This window comes from Mixophyes fleayi, chromosome 4 (genome assembly GCF_038048845.1).
Source record: "Mixophyes fleayi isolate aMixFle1 chromosome 4, aMixFle1.hap1, whole genome shotgun sequence".
NCBI lineage: Eukaryota > Metazoa > Chordata > Amphibia > Anura > Limnodynastidae > Mixophyes > Mixophyes fleayi.
The window spans coordinates 301,616,766-301,640,171 of NC_134405.1; the positions used below are offsets into that span (position 1 = coordinate 301,616,766).

The 23,406-nt window shown below is 42.0% G+C and overlaps 2 protein-coding genes across 5 annotated transcripts in view; one reads left to right on the forward strand and one right to left on the reverse strand.

The window, feature by feature from the left end:
- Window positions 1–4,021, reverse strand: part of CD14 (CD14 molecule) — a 35,344-nt gene extending 31,323 nt beyond the window's left edge. Inside the window, exon 1 of the mRNA XM_075209900.1 lies at window positions 3,997–4,021. The gene's annotated coding sequence lies outside the window, so the exon portion shown is untranslated. The remainder of the gene's footprint in view (window positions 1–3,996) is intronic.
- The window catches only part of TMCO6 (transmembrane and coiled-coil domains 6), a 44,410-nt gene continuing 21,403 nt past the window's right edge, over window positions 400–23,406 (forward strand). For 3 of the 4 annotated variants that reach the window (XM_075209896.1, XM_075209897.1, XM_075209898.1), the window contains exons 1-9: window positions 400–505; window positions 3,346–3,498; window positions 4,675–4,796; window positions 5,762–5,871; window positions 9,374–9,557; window positions 12,041–12,145; window positions 12,270–12,355; window positions 14,270–14,386; window positions 15,446–15,557. In XM_075209896.1, the coding sequence (XP_075065997.1) occupies window positions 3,417–3,498; window positions 4,675–4,796; window positions 5,762–5,871; window positions 9,374–9,557; window positions 12,041–12,145; window positions 12,270–12,355; window positions 14,270–14,386; window positions 15,446–15,557 (918 nt within the window). In that variant the 5' untranslated portion in view covers window positions 400–505; window positions 3,346–3,416. Of the gene's footprint in view, window positions 506–3,345; window positions 3,499–4,674; window positions 4,797–5,761; window positions 5,872–9,373; window positions 9,558–12,040; window positions 12,146–12,269; window positions 12,356–14,269; window positions 14,387–15,445; window positions 15,558–23,406 lie in introns of those variants that run through there. The other variant, XM_075209899.1, reaches the window with a different exon arrangement.

Here is a 23,406-nt window from a genome sequence, read left to right on the forward strand (position 1 = left end):
AAAAACGAATTTACAGACAAAAAAATATTAATAAACAGGCCCCTTAGTGTTAGCACTAAAAAAAACATAGGACATGTAATGCAACTTTGGGAATACTCATTCACAATGTTGGAATATTAAAGCTGCTGACATGTATATTAGCTCATATACTTCAATGTGTCCTGTTTTTAAGACTCGTGTCTGGGATTAATTAACTGACAGAGAAGCAAAATGTTACATCTGAATTCAGTATAAATATTTCAATGTTTGCTGCTAGAACACTGCGCTACCTGATTCTCCATTACTTTTATTAGCTACACTGGAAGATTTGCAGCAGCCTCCACTGTGTACCATGTGACCACAGCAGTCACGTGACCTGGTGATAGCAGAAGGTCCTTTCGATTGAGAAAAATCTAGCTTCACCCATGTGACTACAGCGGTCACATGACCTGGGGATGGCAGAAGGTCCTTTCGATGAAGGAGATCTATATAAGACCATGCTGTACAGTGCTGGGCAATAGTGAAGGTATGTTTCACTAACTCAGCTTTAATAATGAGTTAGATGTTTTTTTTAATTGTTAAAGTAAAGCAGATATATGAAACATGGCTCTTAGTTGTATTGATTAGCTATATTCTTTCACTTTATAGAGACAACAGTGCAATTATTTAAAGTAAAACAATATTCTTATTTTTATCTTACTTTGTTAAGCACTGAATACAAATGTAGTTTTGATAAATTAATGTTTTATTTAATACTCGTAATAATCACTCTTAATAATCTTGCACTGGGTTCCCCCCTCCCAGACTTAAAGTCCTGCATATTAAAAAGCCCATTGCTGCCTTTTCCTTTGCATTATCAATTGACTTTCTGTACACTCTTTACTATCTTTATATATCTTTTCTAGCGGTTTATAACAAATCTCAAATAGTACTTTGTGTCATTTTCCTTCCTTTGCGTCGCAGCATGTAGAAACAGGTGACCATATACCAATTTGGCCACACGCTTAATGGGTCTCATCTAAGGCTGGGGAAAGCATATTTAGAGAGGAACAGGAGATGCTGGAGTGAGTTGTCATCCAGGCATCTCACAGTCTATGGGTCACCTCTGCTGTGTTGATCTCCAAAAAGGGCAAATTAATGCAGCTTACTGTTGAATGATGTAACCGTGTCTGACCACTGACCCCTATTGATGCTCTATTAGATGAGTAAGCATCTATTAGATGAGTTTTCTGTGTGTTGGCATCCTTGATACCGAGTAAATAGTGTTCACCCTCTAGTTGCTTCTAAATGCCGACACTTCCATTGTGCTGAGAGGTTGACAATGTCACCAATCACAATGCCGACATTAAAAGACCAATGGCGTCGGGTCCGGTGTATAGCAGCAGGAATCTGCGGCATTGGTGTTTTAATGTCGGCATTGTGACTGGCGACATTATCAACCTGTCAGCAGAATGGAAGTGTCGGCATTTCACCTGCCGAAATGTTCATGTTAGCGGGTTAAGTGCCGACGTTTTCGGTGCTGGAATTATGGCTGCCATCGTTTGAAAGTGATACAGGAAAAAGGGAACTTTTATGCCTCACACTCACTGGTGTTAATTATATGTCTTTTAATAGTAACCTATTTTGTAACTTTTCTTAATACCTCCTTAGTCCTTACTATAAATAACACAAACTATCTGGTTATCCAAGACCAGATACCTACAAGCGTTGCGATAACATTTGTTTGTGTTTGACTTGCGTTTGTAACCTCCCCCACTCCGATCTCTCTCCTCTTCAATCTATACCTAATGCAACAATAATAGTAAGCACAAGAAAAGTATGTTAACGTTTGTTTTGATAGCGAAAAACACATTCGTTATTAGGCCTGATAAAATACAGCAGATATAATACTCCTTCTCACATATGAATGAAAGCAGTAAAGAAATTCTGTTTAATATGCCGGCAAAATCCTATAATATACACACAATCAATGTACAAAGCACCTATCAACTTCAGAGATGGATCCAGGATCCACAGTCAGCATGTATTTGCACCTGCCCTCTGTAAAAGGTACGGCTCCTGACAGGCATATATGTGTCTCTGTGCTGGTTTGTCTTAGCCGCATTTCATATATATATAATAATCATAGATGCCTATTCTCCTGGAATGTCCGGGAGACCCCCGAATTTCTGGGAGTCCTCCCGGGAGAGCAGGGCAACCTCCCGGTTCCTAATCATCTTAATAGTAGAGTAGCAGGGGGCGGGGCTTAGGAAGCGAATTGAGTATCATCGTGGCACAAATGACCTGACCCGTCCCCCACACGCCCACCTCCTGGAGCAGTCCTTGCCAAAGTTGCCAAGTATGATTGATATATATATATATATATATGTGTGTGTGTGTGTGCAGTGCAAATTTTCAGATCTTACGCTACACAAACTGGTGTTCCACTCAGCATTAGGCCCATTGCCTTTCCTCACAACTGTTGTATTGCCACACTATCCTTCAGAATGTTCTTGTTGTCATTTATTTAAAGTAATACTACGCAAGCAGTTTTTTCAATCAATTTTTGTTCTCTATTTTATCCAAATGAATTGGGTAAAAACCTCACCAATAACCTATTATACTAGCCACACCTCCTGTAATATCTGCCAAATGGCCCTACATTGCTTGTATGTTAAAAACAATCATGATTCCAGTGATCCTAACAAAATTGATGGGCTTAGCATTGGGCATGATAGTAATTGCCATCAGAAAATGACAACTATCGGCCACTCCTCTTCTGATTTTAAATAACTGTCATCGAGCCCGAGCAACGAACAGACGACAGTGATCGTGTCAATGTGTGGGTGCAAATTTCACCACACTAAAGCAGCACATGATCCATAGATATAAAGGTCTGCTCTAGCTGATGTAAAATAATACATAGTGTACAATTTCCAAACAAAAACTAAAAATCCTTAATCTGGATTTATTAATGTTTTGAAACATGTATTTATTATAGAGCTATTTCCACTTGTTATAACAAGAGTATTGCCATTGCTATATCACTCAACATGTAACTATACATGTGTAAATACATAAACGGAAACATTGTCTTCAATGTTTCCATTAATGTCTATGGAGAGGAATAGCGATTGACTACTGTTTCCTATGCACAATAATTACAGATGGGACATCTGCAGACTAGATGAAGTAATGTTATTAAGACCTCATTATTATAAACATCGATTCACCCCACAAACGGATCTACTTTTTCTAGCTTACATATGTATGATAATATGAAATTGGTTAAAAAATAGATGTATTTCATTTTAAATTGAAATTAGGTACCCATGTACTGAACTACATTGTGATAATATTGTATTTGTTTGCTTGATTTTATTTCAGGACATGTTTTTGCTGGATTATGCCTTGATTAGAGCGTTCATTAGTGACCTGCGTGACGCTTCCCATAAAGTATGTGGCGTAGAAGAAAACTTGGAAAGAAATCACAGACGGGCTTGGAGGAGTTAAGAGCACAGCGTAGAGAACGGGAGACAGGTGATGGATAAATCACACCTTGCTCATTACTAAGTAGGGGCACTGATTTAAGTATTCATCTCCTGAGAAACCGCTATCTTGTTCTCATCACATTCAGTTGTTCTCAGTCAATCTATTTGCACGTCCTGTTGGCTTTTGAGATGTAATGTATCTGTCCTGTCTGTTGGGGCTACAACTGATCTCTTTTCTAAGGTGTGATCAGGACACTGATCACCGCCACTGTGTTGTACAACATAATCTTAATTATCTGCCTATGGAATGGTAGTTTGCATAGTATATAGATATTGTGGCTTTACAGCTGGGTGACAGATGAATATTTTGCTCAGCAGTTTCCCTTTATATACAATATAGTATGTGAAAAAGTGGCATGCCCGGGATGGCTAATGAGAAACATCTACCTTATACGATAGGTGCCCTATACCAGTGTTTCTCAAACCCTGTCTTCAGGACCCCTAACAGTGCAGGTTTTTCAGGTGACGACAGAAATAAATATACAACCTGTGGATCTGTTACAATGTGTCAGTCAGTAATTAATCCACCTGTGCTTAAGCAAGGAGATATGGAAAACATGCACTATTGGGTGTCCCGAGGACCAGGTTTAAGAAACTCTGCCTATATTAATACACTCGCCACCCTTTCCTGCTTACCTTCCTTACTTTTAGCGTTACAGTTGCTGCTTATGTTATCTTCAAGCTTTTAGCTGGCAGTCATAGAAAATCAGCAAGATGCACTAATATAATAATATAAATAATATCATAAACTAAAAATAATAATAAACACTAGTGCTATAGGATGTGTAAATGGCTATTCACACTCCAGTTTGAGCTGACTAATCTTGCCACACTGTTCAAGTTCATATTTGAACGTTTAGCACCAGTAGGGATTCAAGCTGACTATCACTGATATTGGGTATTGTGGTACTGAAAGCTGGCACTTTTATACCTTGCTGGCAGCAATTGGTAGCTGTCATTCCCTGTAAATTGAGTAAAGCAGGTAGGTGGTGGGGAGTTACCGTTAGACAAAATATTTGTTAGGGTTTTCGAAAATAATTTCGTCAATTATTACAAGTAGTGGGAATATCCTTGGCGAGCCGAAATTAAAATTTGCTGACCAATATTTTTGTGGCATTTTGTAATTACTATTAGGATATGAACACTATTAATTATGTCTGTTTAGCTCTAAGGAAAGCACGAAGACAACAGCAGCTCATCAGCAAAAGACTATTGCGGGACCTCACAGATGATGAGGATGAGTCTATGGAAGCAGATGTACAGCACTATGTCCTCTCTGAGCAGCAGGTTAGTCGGCCTTTAGCTAGTCATTGTTAGACAGTTGCAGTTAAATGAGCTGCGTTTTTCACTGATACTAGAATATTTTTAAAGCTTCTGTCAGGTTACTGGTGTTGCAGGACTGATCAGTGCATACCTTTATAGTGGCTTATATTAATGCTTGGTGGGCTTGAAGCTGTCTAAATAGACAATACTGTTATAAAAATATAGTCTGCTCTGTAATAATCTCATAGTTCTAACTTTATAATAAGCAATCCTCTGGTTATTTGTTGGTGTGTTACTGTCCCAATGTCGGGGGCGGTCGCAGTTCAGGAAGACTAATGTCCTCTAATGCTGCACCGTATCTTCTCACTGCATTAACAAATGCTTTTAAAAGCAAACAGTGCTGTGTTGGTGTCTTATACGGGCACTGATCAGACGAAGCTCTGTACAAACAGCGCCTCTGTTAAGATGGGATGATGTAACTTAAATGTACTTTGTTAATAGATATGTCCTCTTAACAGATCAGTGTGATGAGCTTAGTTGGCGCATTGTCAAGCTAAGTGGCATAGAAGTATTTTACTTGTGAAAGTGTGGATTAGACTCAATAATTAATCTCCTATTACATGTATATGGGAGCTGTTAGGTGGAACTGTGGGAAGCACATCATTATTTAGACATATTTCTTCTAACATTCGAAATAAGTGTTTTATTCACAGCCCACAATAGAACAGTGCCGCATACCATTGTAAGAAAGTATTTGCGCAGAACTGCTGAAAATAGCATTGCTTCACAAAACCATAACTGAATGAATATAATCCTACTATGCAACTTGACGGTAGGTGTAATAGCGCAGATATGGCCTGATATGTAGGGTTATATATCGAATATTCATACATACAGCTCTAGAAATGTATCAGTTTTGCTGTTGCTGAGAACTTTTTGTGCAGTCACTGTTAATATCTCTCATTCATCCCTATCCTCTACTTTCTAAGGTTGTACAGCTGGTCCGAGATCTCCACCATGGGTCAGCGGACAAGTTGCAGTCTCTCATTGACCTTCGACATGGTCTCCAGAGGAAGGACGTGCAGCTTATGTTTATCAGGTAATTTAGTCTTTTATCCTTATGCTCTTTTTTATATGAACTGAAACAGAAGGGGAATAAAGGCTCCACCACCTCCAGCTGTGGTAGGCTAGTGTAACAGGAAACACAGCCGCAGCCTTCTGAAGCCTGAGAAGTGAGGATCAGCAGTGAATGGGAAACAGAGTTTCCCTGACCATGAGTGCATCAGCTGTCAAATCCATGCATACAGCTTTCCCACTAACTAAGATTTGATTTTAGGTTAGAGCAGACTACAAGTCCCAGCATGCTTTGCCAGCTATCAGCTAGTTATCTACTGGCAAAGCATGCTGGGGCTTGTAGTTTCACAACACCTGGAGTGTCACAGGTTAGCCATCAATGGGTAGAGGAAGCCTGTGTATTTCTAGTTAGGCTTCAGAACTCTTTGCTTTGTACAACACTTATATTGACAGCAGCCTTAAGCACCACATTCTGTTCTGATTGCATTATGTTAATATGGTCTGCTGGGCTTTTAAAAATGTATATTGAAAATAAACCCTAGTTACATTATATAAAGAATACAGTATATGCTCCTTTAAATATTTATATAGCGATGTAATGGTCTCCCACCTAAGCTCTAACAAAAGTTTCAATATCCCCCTCTGTACTAATCATGGCTAAAAATGTAATAACTTTCATATATTATTTTCCAACTTGGGGCCACAAGGGGATTTTCTACAGCTGGTGACTTTTGTAAGAATACTTTTTTTTTTTTTAATCTATTACATCATCTGGCACGTTGGACAACATTACACAGAATTTAGGTTGACCAAAGGAGCTTTGAAAATAAATAATTCAAAGCATACAGTACAAATAAAGACCTGCCACATAGGTGATCCCACCATAAGATACACTGATCTCATGCATATGACCTTTGTTTGGCATAGGTTGATGAACAGTGTATGTAGCACAGGTTTAATGGTTGTGCTATCTAATGCAGGGCATGTACATATTGCCAGCGTTGAGTAAATTGATTTGGAATGACTGTGTGTTTAGGCCCAGTGTTACTACAAGAGACTGACACTGCAGTTATGTCTCGCACCTGTTTCACACAGTCCCACCTATATCTTGATTTAAAATTAATAAAGCTCCATACAGTTTCTGTTTCACTGTGCATTTGGGTGATTTCACATAGTGACCTATACAAGCCTACTTATTTATATCTTCATAGGAGAGGGGCTTTTTGTAATAACAAAAAACAAGAATATTAAAGGATTTTACAGTGAATTGCAGCTAGAACATCTCTACTGATGGATCCCAGAAGTCTACCTGCTGAGGAGGAACCTTTGTGACTACCCAAAGTGTGAAACTAAGGGTTATTGCAGCCTCTCATTACAGCAGGGTACTCTCCCTCCCCCAGAACACCATCATGACCACCATCAGGAAAAGTTCCTCAGGACCAGAACACATTAAAGCAGCAATGCGTCAGCACATTATACCAGCAGTGCCCTCAGTTGAATATACCAACAGTGTCCCCCCACCATACGTGCGCACATTATAACAACAGTGCTGCACTGCCAGTTTATTATACCAAATGTATCCCCAGAGTATTATTTTCGCAATGCATTATACCAGATGTGCCCCCATTATATTATATAAGCAATGTGCTTACTGGGTTGATGGTCAAATTACAGCAAATCTCCTGGGCTTATCCCACTGTTGACTTCTCTTTAGAGGTCCTCATTCAGATCTGCTTCAAGCCTGGCCAAATGTTCTGCATGCAGTGTGACCGGGTAGGGGGGCCCGGTACATCTCCTGGGGTAGATGGTATTTATAGCCGCTGATTTCACACACGTTAATAGGCAGTGAGAGACTGACTAAGCTGCATTGCTAGAACTACTCAGGTGCAACTCCTGATTGCCAGCAGAATCACTGGTAACTTGGAGGACCTGAATTATGGACCTAATGGATGGAGCCCGCCCTCACTCTCCATCCATAACCCCAGGACTCCTTTATGTCTTTTCATCAGGCCTATAGCCCTTCAGCAGCTTATACACAATAATATTTCCCTGGGGTTTTAAATAACTTAGGAACCTTTGTGAAATATACCTGCCTTCAAACCCTAATCCAGTGACTTTGTCACAGCAGTTATACAGCTAACAGTTTGTATCCACACAAGTGCACTACAATCTTCATGACGTTTGTTTTGGAATTGTTGTGATTGACGGAACAGTTTGGGGATATTAAACAATCGCAACAATTCTAGTCCTAAGTGGACTTAATGGAAGATATGATGTGAATGAGTTCTCTGTACAGCGCTGCGGAATTAGTGGCGCTATATAAATAAATGATGATGATGATGATGATGTAGCGCACTTGTGTCAACTGAAATGTGTTTGTTACCATCAACAATTCTGACTATTATAAAGGAGATTGTGGTGATATCTTTTATTCCCGGTCTCTTCTGCAGCACTGGAGCTGTCTGCAGGTAGCAAGCTGATGAAAACCACTGCTACACCCAGAACTTTCTTTATGTACCTACAATACTTCTAGAAAATGAGGCAGTCGCCATTTGAGTTTTTAATGTCCTTTATCTGTGGGTACTGTGATTTTTATTTTTGGAGGTTTGAAAATGATTTCACTTATTTCACTGTGGTAATTTTCTTTTAATAGATTAGTGGAGTTGAAAACAGCCATGTAAGTAGGTTGAAAAATAGAGATTTATATAACTGTTAATGAATATCGTACCATAGTAGACTCTCCCCTCTGTATTTATTTTTGATTTGTGTTCTGAATTTGACATTTTCAATTCTGCAATAATGATTATGCATATTGGTCTTAGTATATTGAAGGTGGTGTGACCCATGTGCCCTTAAAAATGCTCAGATATGTACAACTATGTATTGCGAAACTGCACATTTAAATTACTGAACATAATTTTCATGCAATCCTCTCTTAATTGTGTTACTGACACTGTGTGGTGTTTATGTGGTTATTGTATTTAAGGTCAAATTATTATTCTTAAATGTTAAGTTTGGTATCTCTCCAGCAGTGATCGTGTAGAGCAGTAGCAGTGTGTAACATTTAGCTGTGTACAATAGTATGCCATCATCCCCACTTGCCTGGGGCAGTATATGCTATTCTGACTACTCCTACAGTAGACTCATTATTTGTACTGCCCAGTGTTGTTGGATAAGGCAGTACATTGTGTGCTTTCCCCAGGTGCTCTTAAAAACGTTGCACATCTCATTGGTTTACATAAGGTATTGGCAAATGTAGTTAATAGGAAAAAATCTGTGTTTATACCCTAGATGTCCGACATGCTGGCAGTGTAAGTCGTATATAAATAGCATGGGCTTGCTGCTCTCCTGGTCCCGTTCTCTGTAACTCTAGACATGCTTCTGTTTAGAATCAGAGAAAGAACAAGATGGGGCAGCATAGTTTTATTGTAAAATTTACTGACTTTACTGTTGTGACAATAACCATTATGTGTTCATTCGTTTTTGCTTGTGTGTACAATAATGTTCGGTAATCATCTTCTTTCCAGGACAGAAGGCAGCATGCGGGTCCTGATAGGACTGTTCACTTGTCAGTTTGCCAATGTTCAGATGGAGGCTGCTAGGTGCCTGCATGAACTCTCGCACTCAGATGACCCATCAGTCTCTAAAGCATGCCTGCCAGCCACCTCCTACCTTCTCACTTATCTATCAGGGAGTAGCGCAGATTTCACGGTAAGGACTTTTATTTTGCGTGTCTTGGTTATTAGACTTTATTTATAAAATGTACCAAACATTCTCTTTTTCAAGTGATCTTTGAAATCTGTAAAAAAAAAAAAAAAAAAGTTGGCTGCTCGAACTTCCGTTTCATATTAAGGCTTGTTGCATTCCTATTGTTCACCTCTATGGGCACCAAAGTTGCTTAAGTACATAGCTATAAAAGGTGGAGGCAGGCGCTTGGAAGGCACCATTCAACTCTGAAAAGTGCACCAAAAAAGGACTTTCCTCCCTGTGCTGAGCAGAACTTCCATCCTTTAACTTTGACAGAGTCCTGTGCAATGCATGTAGTGAAATGTTCTTCACTGTGTAAATGAAAAGGGGGCACATGGACGTCACTGAAGTGAAAACTATTACGATAGGCGATGACAGTAGTACTACTAGTATCACTCCTGAATATTATTATTAATGTGGAATTTCTGTAGTTTATGTGGGAACGGTGACCGTTGTTTTGTTGTAAAGTCTATGCTGTGATACCACAAGCTGTCCTCGCTGTGCCCTCACCCACTATAAAATCCTCTATGAAATTGTGAAGAGTTTAGGAGTCCCCCAACATTGCAGTAGAACTAAAGAATCACTAGATATGCCATTATCGATACTAAATTGTGTCTTCTTGACCTGAAAATATTTTAAACACTGGGAATGAAACCGTTAATGTACGAGATGGAAGACGTGATTAAAACTTGATTTGCCATTTAGTAGGAATTAGATTCTAGAGCAATTTTGCTGATTAGGGAAAATTTAGTAGCTGATGATTTAATTCCTCGAGGGGTTGCGGAATTGAAGCCAGTGGCATATTAATGTAGATTGCCCTGCATGGGCCTTTTCACATAAGTAGATGGAAATGAGATTGGTGATTTACTGCATTGCAGCACTAGATAACATTATATGTGAAGATTGAGAAACTACGTTCAGCATTACAACAGATAACCTGAGATTATTTGTTATGAAGACATAAAACTTAATTTATGAAAGTGCAGCTTAAATGCAGTTCTATGAAACACACACTTATTGCCCATTTAAATGGGATACAAGTGGTGGAGAAGGTGCTTTTTAAGTGGGTTTTCTCTGTTTTTCCTCCCCACAAAAGTACACTGGATGCCAAAATGCAGAACCTCCTCCTCTCCCCTATAACTCCCTACAGCGCCACTCCCATATGAGCAATTCAATATGAAATCAATTAGGTTGGTGATCCATTGATGTGGGTGGGGGAAATTAATAGCATGTGAATATTATCACCTGCATATCCTCAACCAGGAGGGTGGCTTCTTGTGACTCGCATCCCACTGTCAGTTTTAGGCTCTTCTCTTTGGCCCATAATTAGCTCTGGGGTTCCACAGCAAGGCCATGGTCTTCATGGCAGTCCTTCTGCATTCCATGAGATCATGATTAGTCCTTGTCTGGGTGATATCCTGGTGTAGGTCTGCTCCTTGGAACTGATAATGCAGTATCTTCAGCTGGCCTTCCTGTTGTATGTAGTGTCATAGCCGGGTCATAATTTGTTTGTCTCCCATGGTGGCTGCTTCTCTTTGATTGTGGATGCAGCCATTTCACCAGACTCTAAAAGCCCTTTATGATCCCAAATTGACATGTAGTCACTATTGGGAGCAGTTTACTTTATCCTGCCTGCAAGGGTACATGGTTCTTAAAAGAAGCCATTCTAGCGATAAACATATTGCAGTTTAAGGCTTTGATTTTCTGAACACTGCTTCTTTTGGAACATGCAGTTTGGTAAATGGATAGCATAAGAGTGATGACATACCTGAACTCTCAAGGGGGCAACAGCAGCGCTCGAATCGTGATCTAAGTTGCACTGATGCAGCTCAGTGCTGGTCTGACCTGCCATAATAGCTGGAAGGCTGTTTGGCCCATAAGATCCAGGAAAACTATCGTGGTCTGAATATAATAATATTGAGCCAGGTTTGCAAGAGAGTTGCAAACCTGTGCCCAGGCAGCAGTTCACCACTTTATCCCCGAACAAGCATTAGAGTTATGGATTAACAAGCAGTGCAAAATTAAATTTCTTCCAAAATCCTGTTAACCCCAGCACAACACTCCAATAAGACAACGATCCTAGTCAAATCTGTAAAATGTGTAATCAAGACAGAACAGCATAACCACTTTAATATCCGGGAAGTGACGCATAGTAAAAGGGACTGAAGCAATTTTCTTGGGAATGCAACCTGGGAATTATGTTGGTTTTCAATGCATAGCAACCTCTGATCCTCTTTTGAAAACAAACAAAAAAACAAAAAAAACCTAGTAAAATACATCCTATTTGACAAACATTAAATGGGTTGGGCCATACCATGTTGTTTCAGTGGATCTGTCAGGTACACATAATGGAGGCAGTCATTGTGAATTAGTATTGAGATAATGACCTCACTGTAGAATGAGTCTAACTAGACATCCTTCATGCAAAATACTTGTTCTATTTGTAGGAATTATGCTTGTATACGTTGGGTAACCTTATTGTGGAAAGTGAGACCGCGAGGAACCAGCTACTTTTGCAAGGAATGTTTCCTGCCTTTGCACTGTGCACACAGGTAAATATACTATCACTATACCTAATAGTTTGTAAATAGTATTCTCTCTTTATCCATGTCATGTAACACATGGGATTCTTTATTCACTCTCAATTGCATAAGTAGCTTCTCTCTTGCATTACAGTCCCCTCACGTGACCGTAATAGAGGCCACCGGATATGCACTTACTCAGTTATTGCAAGCAAAGGAAGCCTCAGAAAAATTTGTTCCGTAAGTCGCCATATTTATGCGTGTGTGTGTGTGTATATAATATATCTATTTATCTATCTATATTCCATAGCAATAAGCTTATTGCTTTTGGTTTCTAAACAGCACAAGAAAAATGAGTTTAAATCTATGTGCTTGCTTTGGACAGCGCCCCCTCCTTTTTTATTTGCACTAGTTGTTTTTTTATAAATGCCCTACATTAGGTGCACAGCTATTCCAGGCTTGTCCCCTAGATCAATACATTTTATAATGCCATTTCCTCTTGGATGTCCCAACATTTCATCAAACTCAATTTGGCCAAATCTGAACTTATCACCCCCTCCTCCCTAGAGACTCCTCCCCTCCCACCATCTTCATCACTATTGATTGTACCATCATCTCCTCGTCACCCCAAGTTCGATGCCTGGGGGTCACCCTTGACTCCTCCATCTCCAAATCCCTCACATTCAATCTCTTGTCCAATCCTGCCGTTTCCATCTCCGCAATGTAGCCCGGATCAGACTCTTCCTTTCCTCCGAGGCCACCAAAACTCTTATCAACTCTCTGATCATCTCCTGCCTTGATAACTGCAACCACCTCCTCACTGGCCACCCTTTTACCATCTTGCTCCTCTTCAGTCCATACTTAATGCTGGTGTCCAACTTATCTACTTTTTCCGCTGGTCCTTTTCTGCCTTCCATCTCTGTCAAGCCCTACAATGGCTCCCCCTCCGCTTCAGAATCCTCTTCAAACTTCTCACCTTCACCTATAAAGTCCTATCTAACTCCATTGCTCCATATCTCTCCAACCTCATCTCCACTCATACTCTTTCTCTCCCACTGCGGTCTTTCAACGACCACTGCCTCACTTCCCTCCTGGTTACCACCTCTTCTCCTGTGCTGCGCCCCTTCTCTTGAATGATCTCCCCCGTTCTATTAGGCTTTCACTTAGCCTGTCAAACTTTAAACGCTCACTCAAAACCCATCTGTTCATGTTAGCCTACCTCATCCAACCTTCTTCTCTATCTTTCTGTAGTAACCTTTCTATACCTCGCCCTCTCCTCTTTACTCCTGTGCTTCTCTCCCCTCAGTGTTCTCATCCCTCACCCCATCTTGCCACTCGGTGTCTCCTCCATCTAACCCCTTCTCTAACCCTCTTCACTATCCCTTTATACTTAACATACTGTACCTCCCCCTCACTCTTCCTCCCTCCTTCCTACTTGCGTTCATCTCTGCCCCAAGAGTTCTCATCCCCTTACCCGATCTTCCCTCTCTGTGTCTCTGGTCAGTCTCCCTCTCCCATTTAGATTGTAAGCTCCCTTGAGAAGGGCCCTCTTTCCTCATGTCTTCCTCCTCCTGTTTACCTTTGCCTTTAGCCCTCCGCCACTTCTCTCCATTTTGTCACTCGACTCCTGCCCCATCTTTCCTCTTCTCCAGTGCCGCCTCTTCTCCATCGCTGCCCTGATTCTGTAAGGGGTGCCAACTCTACTGGGCACAAGACACAAGTGCAACCCCTTAGTCACTCCACATCTCCCTCCTCCCCTTCCTTTCTATCTGTACACTGGAATTCACTTTTATTTCTTTGCCCTGTGCACATTTCTCTGCTAAGTTGGTACTTGTTTATACTTATTGCACTGTGTTTATACTTATTGCACTTTGCTTTTAATGCACTTTGTTTTTGTACTACCCTGTATGCCATGTATTGTTACCCTGTACTGTTATCCCATGCTCTATGTACGGTGTTGCAGATCCTTTGTGGCGCCTCATAAATAAAAGATGATAATAATATAACGTATTTATTGGTATCATACATTACAAATAAAGTGATTTGTTTCAGCATTGGAATGTGTGTTCCTATATAGTTTTGTTATGCTATATAAACGAGCACAGTCCAGTAGTCGTTTCAGTGTTGTAATAAGTCATTCCCTTCTTTGTGCAGAATCGTTCTTGAGTCTGGACTTCTACAGGACATACTTAGGCTGTTACTTTCGGATTCAGAAGATGGGTTTGGAATGATGATTGAATTTGCTTGGTGTCTCCATTACATTGTTAGCAGGTAACTGCAATCCATGTCATCCCTCTAAACCAACCAGATATGAGACCGTTTCTAGTTATGTGCAAATTACGTCCGATTTTTTTTAATTTTTATTTATTTATTTATTTTAAATACAAGTTGCGTTCACATTGTGTTCGAAGATGAATCACCCCCAATATGTGTTATTTTCTATGGAATGCGGAGTATATAATTTTTAAAATACAATTTTTTTGAATTTTATTTAAAAATTAATTAATTACCGAAGAGGGGAGAACAAAACGAAACAGCGAACCAAGGATAGAGGGCTTCAATAAGAAGGTGTGTTATGGTGAAGATATCTAATAATAAATCTTGTTGCATTGGGAACTTCCCAGAAAGCCAGCACAGTTTCTTGGGTATTTCCAAATACATAGATTTTTTCTTTAGCATATAATAGAAACAATGCATTCAACATTCACAATGACACTGATGAGATAGTCTCATCAACTAGTTACAGCAGACAAAATTTAGTTTTCCGCAACTTGGCCTATTCAGATATAAATGGATTGGTTATGTAGTCCAGCACATACTCCATATCAGTGACTTAAAGACGCAGTATGTCCTCCTTCCATTTAGAGAAGATCAGGTCCATTCCATCCTAGAAGCTTGCTGGAAGAACACTGTAGAACATTGGCAGACGTTTGTCCAAACATGCTTGTGGATTTTAGACAGAGCATGTCCATTTGAATAACATATCCAGAAAATTTGCTTCATGTCTTAATTGGAACTATCTAATTTCATATGGGTAGATATATTTGTCATCTAACTGAGCAAAAATAACAAAACCACTCTCTACAGTCATGGACAAACGTTTTGAGAACGACACAAGTATTGGTTTTCCCAAAGTTTGCTGCTTCAGTGTTTTTAGACCTTTTTGTATACTGAAGTAAAAATACAAACATTTCATAAGTGTCAAAGGCTTTTATTGACAATTACTACAGGATTTATATAGTAATAACTAACAGTAATGAAACATGTAATGATTAATAATGACAGAGAATTAAAGCCAATGGATTTTTTTTCAATTGTGTTGTTTTTCAGCAAGGTGAATAATTTGTTGCTGATCTCACAAGGCACAGTGTCCAAATTGACACATTTACTTATAAAACAAGCTGATGCTGTTACGAAAACAGCTTTTCCAGGCATTGAACTGGTGAGTTAATTGAACATTTCACTCTAATTTGGATGTTTGACTGAAATAATTCACCTACCTGGTGAAACTAATTGTAACTATAAGTAACACTAAGAAGGTGGTGTGCAGTTTTTGATTGGTTCTCCTGTGCACCCCTACACTAGCGCCATTTTAAATTGGTGAATGAAATAGATTTGCTGTTAGATTTACAAGCAGAGATGCACTGGGAAAAACGATTTTATGTAGCAGCACCTGCTTAAGGGAATCGCCAAGTTACTAGAATACTAGGTGGTAGTGCAGCTTTAAACTTAGCCAGCTGGGTACTTTTCTTGCTTTAATGCACTATTGGGTTTCAGTATGTCTTGGTTACTGTCGTTTTAAGATGGCACCCATGCACATTTTACTTTTTTTGGAGCAGGTAACCTACAAAGTACTGAGCCTCGATAGTTTAGTTTACAACTATTTTATTTCAATGAAAGCAAAATTGTTCAATTTGTGTTCTCTAGGTAAAACTCAAAAGTTAGCAAAAAATATAGGATAGCGTTGTATGAATCCGACTTCACATGCTCTGCCCAGGTTGGTTATAGTCCCCACCACCCATCTCCAACCACAGGTCTGCTTCTCTCCACCCCCCTATGCCACTTGAGGCACTCTTCCAGCAGTCACTGGTTCAACAAGCAATGACTGCAAGTTGATGTGTGCAGTGATTACATATAGCCATATGCTACCACTTGCTGTTTCTTTGTGAGCTGAGAGATGACTCTCGGTAAGATCAGCAGTGATACGTAGCAGAGAGGAGAAGTTTATTTCTTCCCCTGTACCTCCTTTACTCCTGCTGTCAGTCACTGCAGTTACCTGCAAGAGGAAAAAGAGGTGATATGTATCCCTGGGCTTCCACCTGCAGACATTGCTTGTAGAAGCAGGAACTACCACCAAGCATTAGGGAGGGAGAGTGAGACTGAGGGACTAGGCAGTGAGATAAGAACAAACTTCCTTTTGCCCTTAAAATTGTGCCACCCTAGACGAATTTCCCTCTTATTGTCATAGAAAGAACTACTCCGCTGCCCCCTCAGACTTTATGCTAACCCCTGCCATGCTTTTTTGCAACCTGGGCGAAGTGTTTATTGATTCTGACGTGGAGAATTCTTGTTTAACATGCGGCCCAGCATGCCTGTAAATGTGGCCCAGCAGGAGTTTTGGTTGTGGCAAGGGGGCAGCTCTGTTAATGAAAAAAATCCTGCAAAAAAGAAAAAGATAAGAAAATACTTACCTTGTGGTCACGCGGTCCCTCCCTGGTCTCCTCCTCCGTGCGGCGCTCGCAGTGAATGTCGGGCGTGACGTCATCACGTCCGACATCCATTGCGGAGCACAGCACATAGGAGTCACCCGCGCGAACTATCAGCAGCCATGAAACTGAAAAAAACAGGAGAACAGGATCAGAGAACAAGCCGATTAAAAGGTAAGTTAAGGGGTTGTTTTTTGTTTTTTTTTATTATTTCAAGGGACGCTGACTAGTGCATAAACTCACCTGGTCCTGGAGCATCATGGACCTTATCTTCCTGTCTTAATGACTGCTGTATTGAAGCCCTTCATAAAATGTTGTAACAATATCACTTGATGTTTGACAGCAGCCATTAGCATGTCATTGAAGCACTGAGCAACAACAAGGCGCATTAGCAATATTTTCTATGTTTTTTTTGGATGATCAGCTATCATTAGTGCTAGTGTATTTTATGTGCGGCCCAAAACAACTTGTCGCCTTCCAATGTGGCCCAGGGAAGCTAAAAGGTTGGACACCCCTGGTGTAGAGGATTTGATATGGACTGTGAGTCAGGGACTGAAGATTCCTGAGATGATAGTCCCTGAGACTGGGTTGCCCTCTCTACATGGCGAACTAAGACTTCTTTTTCTTTTCCCTCTTACCAATTGGAAGATTTAATGGGTGAGCCTTGGTCTTCACTGGATTATAAGTTCCAGGTGTCCCGTCGATTACAGTCTTGTTATTCTTTTAGCCATGAGGTTCTCAGAAAATGGAAGGTGCCTCCACAGACCAGTTGCAAGGCTGGCTAAAGTCACTACCATCCCTCTTCCGAATGCAGCTAATCTTAAGGACGGCGCAGACCATAAGGGCGTCCTTAAGTCCATTTTCGTGGTGGAGAGGTGGTCCTGGACTTGAGACTGATTTGGGGAACGAATATCTGCCTCTGCGGATTCGGTTCATCATACTCTCTGGCTTAAGTCCTAGGAGGCTAATGTTGAGTCTAAAAACGCTCTTGAAACATTTCCCTTTTTTGGGGGTTTTTTTGGGCCTCAGCTTTACACCATTATCAGTCAAGCAACGGGAGGTAAATGTACTTTTCTTCCTGTAAATGTTCCCAATCCAAGGATTTCCAGGTCCTGGTCCTTTTGATTTTCAGGCAGGTCTCGGGGTCAGTCCTCCAGAGGGCAGTTGTCTGTCAGTGTGACGGGCAATCTGCCCCTCTACAGACTGCTGTGGTAGGAGCCCATCTTCTATTCAGAGATCAGTGGTTTCAGTCTACCACCGATATCTGGTTGTGGGGAGTACATGATCGATCTCCTTTGATATCCTCCCAAGCGGTTCTTTTACACGCAGTTTCCCGCATTTTCAAAAAAGCAACTGCCTCTGTGATAGGCCATCCAGCTGATTTCTTCCAGAGTAGTTATTCTGGTTCAGGAATCGCAAAAAAGGTTTGAAATTTTATTCCAACCTTTTTCTTGTTTCAAGACCCAACGGTTCATTCAGGCCATTTCTGAATCTAAATTTTTAAACCCCCAGTTCTGGGTGGAGTCTTTGCAGTCGATGATTCACAGTTTAGAACAAGGGGAGTTCAAAGTGGCTCTAGACGTCAAGGATGTCTATCTATTCCCACCTGGGAGGGTCATCAGTCCCTCCTCAGGTTTGAGGTTCAGTCAGAGCACTACCAATTCCAGGCACTTCCTTTTGGTCTGGCCACAACTGTGTGGGTCTTCACAAAGATTCTGCCGGTCATGGCTGCGCTTTTGTGGTCCAAGGGGATGACGATCAACTCTTACCTGGACGAACTCCTTCTAAAGGCGGAGTCCCCGGTGGTACGACTGTCCCATATCCAGGTAGCGACCCAGACTCTGGAGTCCCACGGTTGAATCCTCAACTTCAAAACTTCTATTTGATCTTTTTGGGACTTCTATTTGACCCAATAACAGTGTGTGTTCTTGCTTCCAGACATAATTCAAGCTTTACAGAAGATGGTAAGGTCTCTGGCTGTCAAACAGACCTCTCTACACTTCTACTTGAGGGTTCTGGGCAAGATGGTATCGACTTCCGAGGCGGTCCAGTTTGCTCAGTTTAATGCATGGGAGTTCCAGCTGGACCTCCTTGTCAAAGTGGAAGAGATCCCAGCTGAATCTGTCTGATCAGGTATTCCTTCTCCTTGAATGCGTCAGTCGCTCCTTTGGTGGCTGCAGAAACACAATCCCTGCAGGAGTCGAACATTCTTGATCTAGGATTGAACCTTGATTACAATGAATGCCATCTTTCGGGGTTGAGATGCAGTCTGTCTTAATGCCCAGTTTCAGGGTCTTTGGAATCTGGAAGAATCCAAACTTCCAAGCAATGTATTGGAACTGCGAGCAGTGTTCCGCACTCTGATCAATGCACAACATTTGCTGCAGAGCAGTGAAGATTAAGTTAGACAATGACATGGCGGTGGCATACATCAATCACCAGTGCAGCACCTAGAGTCCTTTAGCCATGCGAGAGACACACAGGATCTTTCAGGTAGCCGAATCTCACGTTCAGTTGGTTGTGGCAATTTTCATCCCAGGAAAATTGGAAAGCCGATTTTCTCAACAGGCGGACTCTGCATCCTGGCTAAATGTCCCTCTATCCGGAGGTGTTTCGCCAGTTGGTAGACAGGAGGAGTCAACTGGACGTCGACCAGAAGGCGTCTCAATTGAAGCGCAAAGTCCAGCTCTTCTGCTCCCAGGCCAGAGATCCTCTGGCTGTCTCACAAGACGTGATGTCCGTTCCTTGGCTGTTCCACTTGGTTTACCTATTCCCACCGGTAGTTCTATTTCTGAAGGTCTTAAAAAAGTTAAAAAGAGTTCTGGTCGTTCTGGTGGCGCCGTATTGGCCTCGGAGGACTTGGTACACCAACATTCTCTCCATGGTGGATGGTCAGTTGTGGCATCTGCCGCTATGATCAGACCTGTTAAGTCAAGGACCGTTTTATCATCTCTGTTTGGAACATCTGGCTTTAACAGTGTGACTATTGAAGCCATGATCCTTCGAGCTAAAGGTTTGTCTGAATGCGTGGTGCAAACCATGCTTCAGGCTTGCAAACCTGGTTCAGCTAAAATATATCATTGTGTCTGGAGGACATATATTGTTCGGTTTTCCAGGTTGCTTATGTTCCTGCATGCTGGTCTGCGCCTTAGTTCAATTAAAGGTTAGGTGTCTGCTCTTTCGGTTTACTTTCAAAGAAGACTGGTTATGATGCCTGGTGCTCAAACTTTCATTCAGGGGGGTACTTCATGTACAGCCTCCATATGTTCCTCCTGTTACGCCTTGCGATTTAAATTTGATGTTAAATGCTTTACAGCATTCCTCATTTGAACCCCTGGACACGGTGGATTTAAAGTTTTTGAGTTGGAAAACTGTTTTTCTCTTGGCCATCTCGTCTTTTAGAAGAGTTTGAGTTTGCAGCATTATCATGCAAGTTTCGTCTTCTCATTTTTCATGAGGATAGGGCAGTTCTATGAAATAAGCCAACATTCTTCCGTAAGGTGGTGTCAAGATATTGTCATCCCTGCCCTTACTAAAGGTCACTCTTCGGAGGACAAAGTTTCTCTTCCTTCTCTAGATGTAGTCCATGCTTTGCATAGCACTCAAGAAGAGCACAAGATGGAGGGCCTTTTGCACACAAGTGAGGCTCCACGAGGTCGGTCAGTGCTCCCTGGGTGGCCTGGTATGGCGCCACGATTGAGCAGCTGTGTCCGGCAGCCATCTGATTCTTCGTTCCCACGTTTACTCGGTTATGCACGCGTTTACATCAGGGGATGCATGTTTTGGGAGAAATATGCTTTGCACTGTCTCTTCTGAGCATTCCCACCTGTAAATGCGGCTCTGGGATGTCCCCCAATAGGAGGATAGACAAAAAAAAAAAAGATTTTTACTCACCGTAAAATCCATTTCTCTGACTCCATTGGGGGACACTGCGAGACATTGGGGGTATAGTATTGGGCTCAGGAGTCTTGTCACTTTAACTCCTAAGTCTTTGGACTCCTCCCCTGCTATGCCCCTCCTCTCCAAAGAGATCTTCAGTTTTGAAAAACCAAGAGTGAACGTAAAGGAGGTAATATAACCTGGACAAGGTCTTAAATTATAAAGAACCATAACCAAAGTTTTCACACACAGAACTATATACAGAGCAAGGGATGGTGCGCAGTGTCCCCCAATGGAGTCAGAGCAATGGAATTTACGGTGAGTAAAAATCTTATTTTCTCTTTCCTGCCATTGGGGGACACTGCGAGACATTGGGGATATACCAAAGCTTCCTCAAGGGTGGGAATGCTCTGGACCAGCTGCACGCATAATCCTGCGACCAAAGCTTGCATCAGCCGATGCAAAGCATTGAAATCGATAACATTTAGTAAATGTGTGGACAGAAGACCAAGTCGCCGCTCTACACAACTGTTCCGCTGACGCCCCATGTCTAGCCGCCCAGGAGGCACCCATTGCCCTTTTAGAATGTGCCCTTAAGTTCTGCGGAACGGCTAGAGAAGCTGAAATGTAAGCCTCACGAATCGTGGACGTGATCCACCGGGCAATTGACTGCTTAGAAGCAGGCCAGCCTCTTTTATTGGCGTTGTATAAAATAAAAAGATCTCTGGTCTTTCTGACCTGAGATGTACGGTCTACATAACTCTGTAGAGCTCGTACCACATCCAAGTACTGCATAGACCCTCCTGAAGAGTCTTTCCTGAACGCAGGGACAACAATTTCCTGATTTAGGTGGAATCTAGAAACCACCTTAGGAACAAAAGACGGTTTGGTACGAAGGACTGCCCTATCGGCGTGAAATATAAGAAAAGAGGGGTCACAGCGAAGCGCCCCAAGCCAACAAAAATACCGTCTTCCACATAAGATACCGTAAGTCAATAGACTGCAAAGGCTCAAACGGAGGTTTAGAAAGAGCACGCAGAACCAAATTGAGGTCCCAGGGCTCGACAGGATGACAAAAAGGAGGTTGTATACGCAAAACCTCCTGTAAAAATGTCTTGATATCTGAATATTCAGCAATCTTTTTCTGAAAATAGACAGAAAGGGCAGATATCTGACCCTTGAGGGAACCCAGACATAAACCCTTTTGGACCCCATCCTGTAGAAAGTCCAGTAAGCGGGAAATCTTACATTTTGAAGAGTGGAATCCCTTACACTCACACCACACAATATATGTCTTCCACACTCTGTAATATATGGAAGATGAAGCAGGCTTCCTGGCCCTAATCATGGTGGTTATAACATCCTGAGAGAAACCCTTAGCTTTAAGTATTAGGGTTTCAATAGCCAGGCCGTCAAAGCCAGCTGATCTAAACCTTGGTATGGAATGGACCCTGAACCAGAAGATCTGCCTACATGGGTAGCCGGAATGGAGGAGCCCCTGCTAATAACAGCAGATCTGAGAACCATGCTCTGCGTGGCCAAAATGGAGTTATTAGAATAGCGGGAACTCTCTCCCTCTTCACTTTCTTTAGCACCCGCGCAATCATTGGAATGGGCGGGAAAATGTATACCATCCGGTATGGCCAAGGGGCCGACATGGCATCGACCAATTCCGCCCCTGGGTCTCGAGCTCTTGCGCCGTAGCGCGGAACCTGATGGTTTAGTCTGGACGCCATCAGGTCTATGTCCGGACGGCCCCAACGCTCCACCAGTAAGGAGAATACCTGACTGTGTAGAGCCCATTCCCCCTGATAAAGAGTATGTCTGCTGAGGAAGTCTGCTTCCCAATTCTTCACCCCCGGAATGTGAATGGCTGAAATCTTGGGGACCTGATGTTCTGCCCACGCTAATATGCGTCTGGCCTCTCGCATTGCAGCTGCGCTGCGAGTGCCCCCTTGATGATTTATGTACGCTACCGTGGTCGCGTTGTCGGACTGAATTTGAAGAGGTTTTCCTCTTAGAAATTCCTGGGCTCCTATCAGAGTATTGTACACTGCTCTGAGCTCTAGAATATTTATTGGAAGAATGGATTCCTGAGGGGACCAGAGACCCTGAAGCCTCAGGGTTCCTGTTACTCCCCCCACCCCCACCCCCACAGACTGGCGTCTGTTGTGACTAGAGTCCAAGCCCAGGTCTGTAAGGATTGGGCCCTCTCCAAGTTGGATTGGGACGTCCACCAGACAAGAGATAGCTTTGTGGGCGTGGACAGACAAACAATCTGTTTGTCCAAATTGTTCTGAGACCCTGACCACTTTCTCAAGATCTCTGCCTGAAGTGGACGGGAGTGAAACTGAGCAAAAGGAACTGCCTCGAATACCGAGACCATCGTCCCCAGAAGTTTCATGCAACTGAGGACCGAGACTCTCTTTTTCATTATTATGGCTCTGATCCTTTTCTGCAAAGCTACGAGTTTTTCTGCTGGAAGATAAACTCTCAGAGACTGAGTATCGAAAAGCAGACCCAAGAAGCGCATCTGTTGAGTTGGCACTAGTGATGACTTGGGTAAATTCAACACCCAGCCGTGACTCTGAAGAAACTGCATAACAGTCTGAATCTGTTGGGATAGAAGAACCGCAGACGGTGCCTTCAACAGAAGGTCGTCTAGGTAAGGGATAATTGTTATGGCCTTCTGGCGCAAAAGACTGG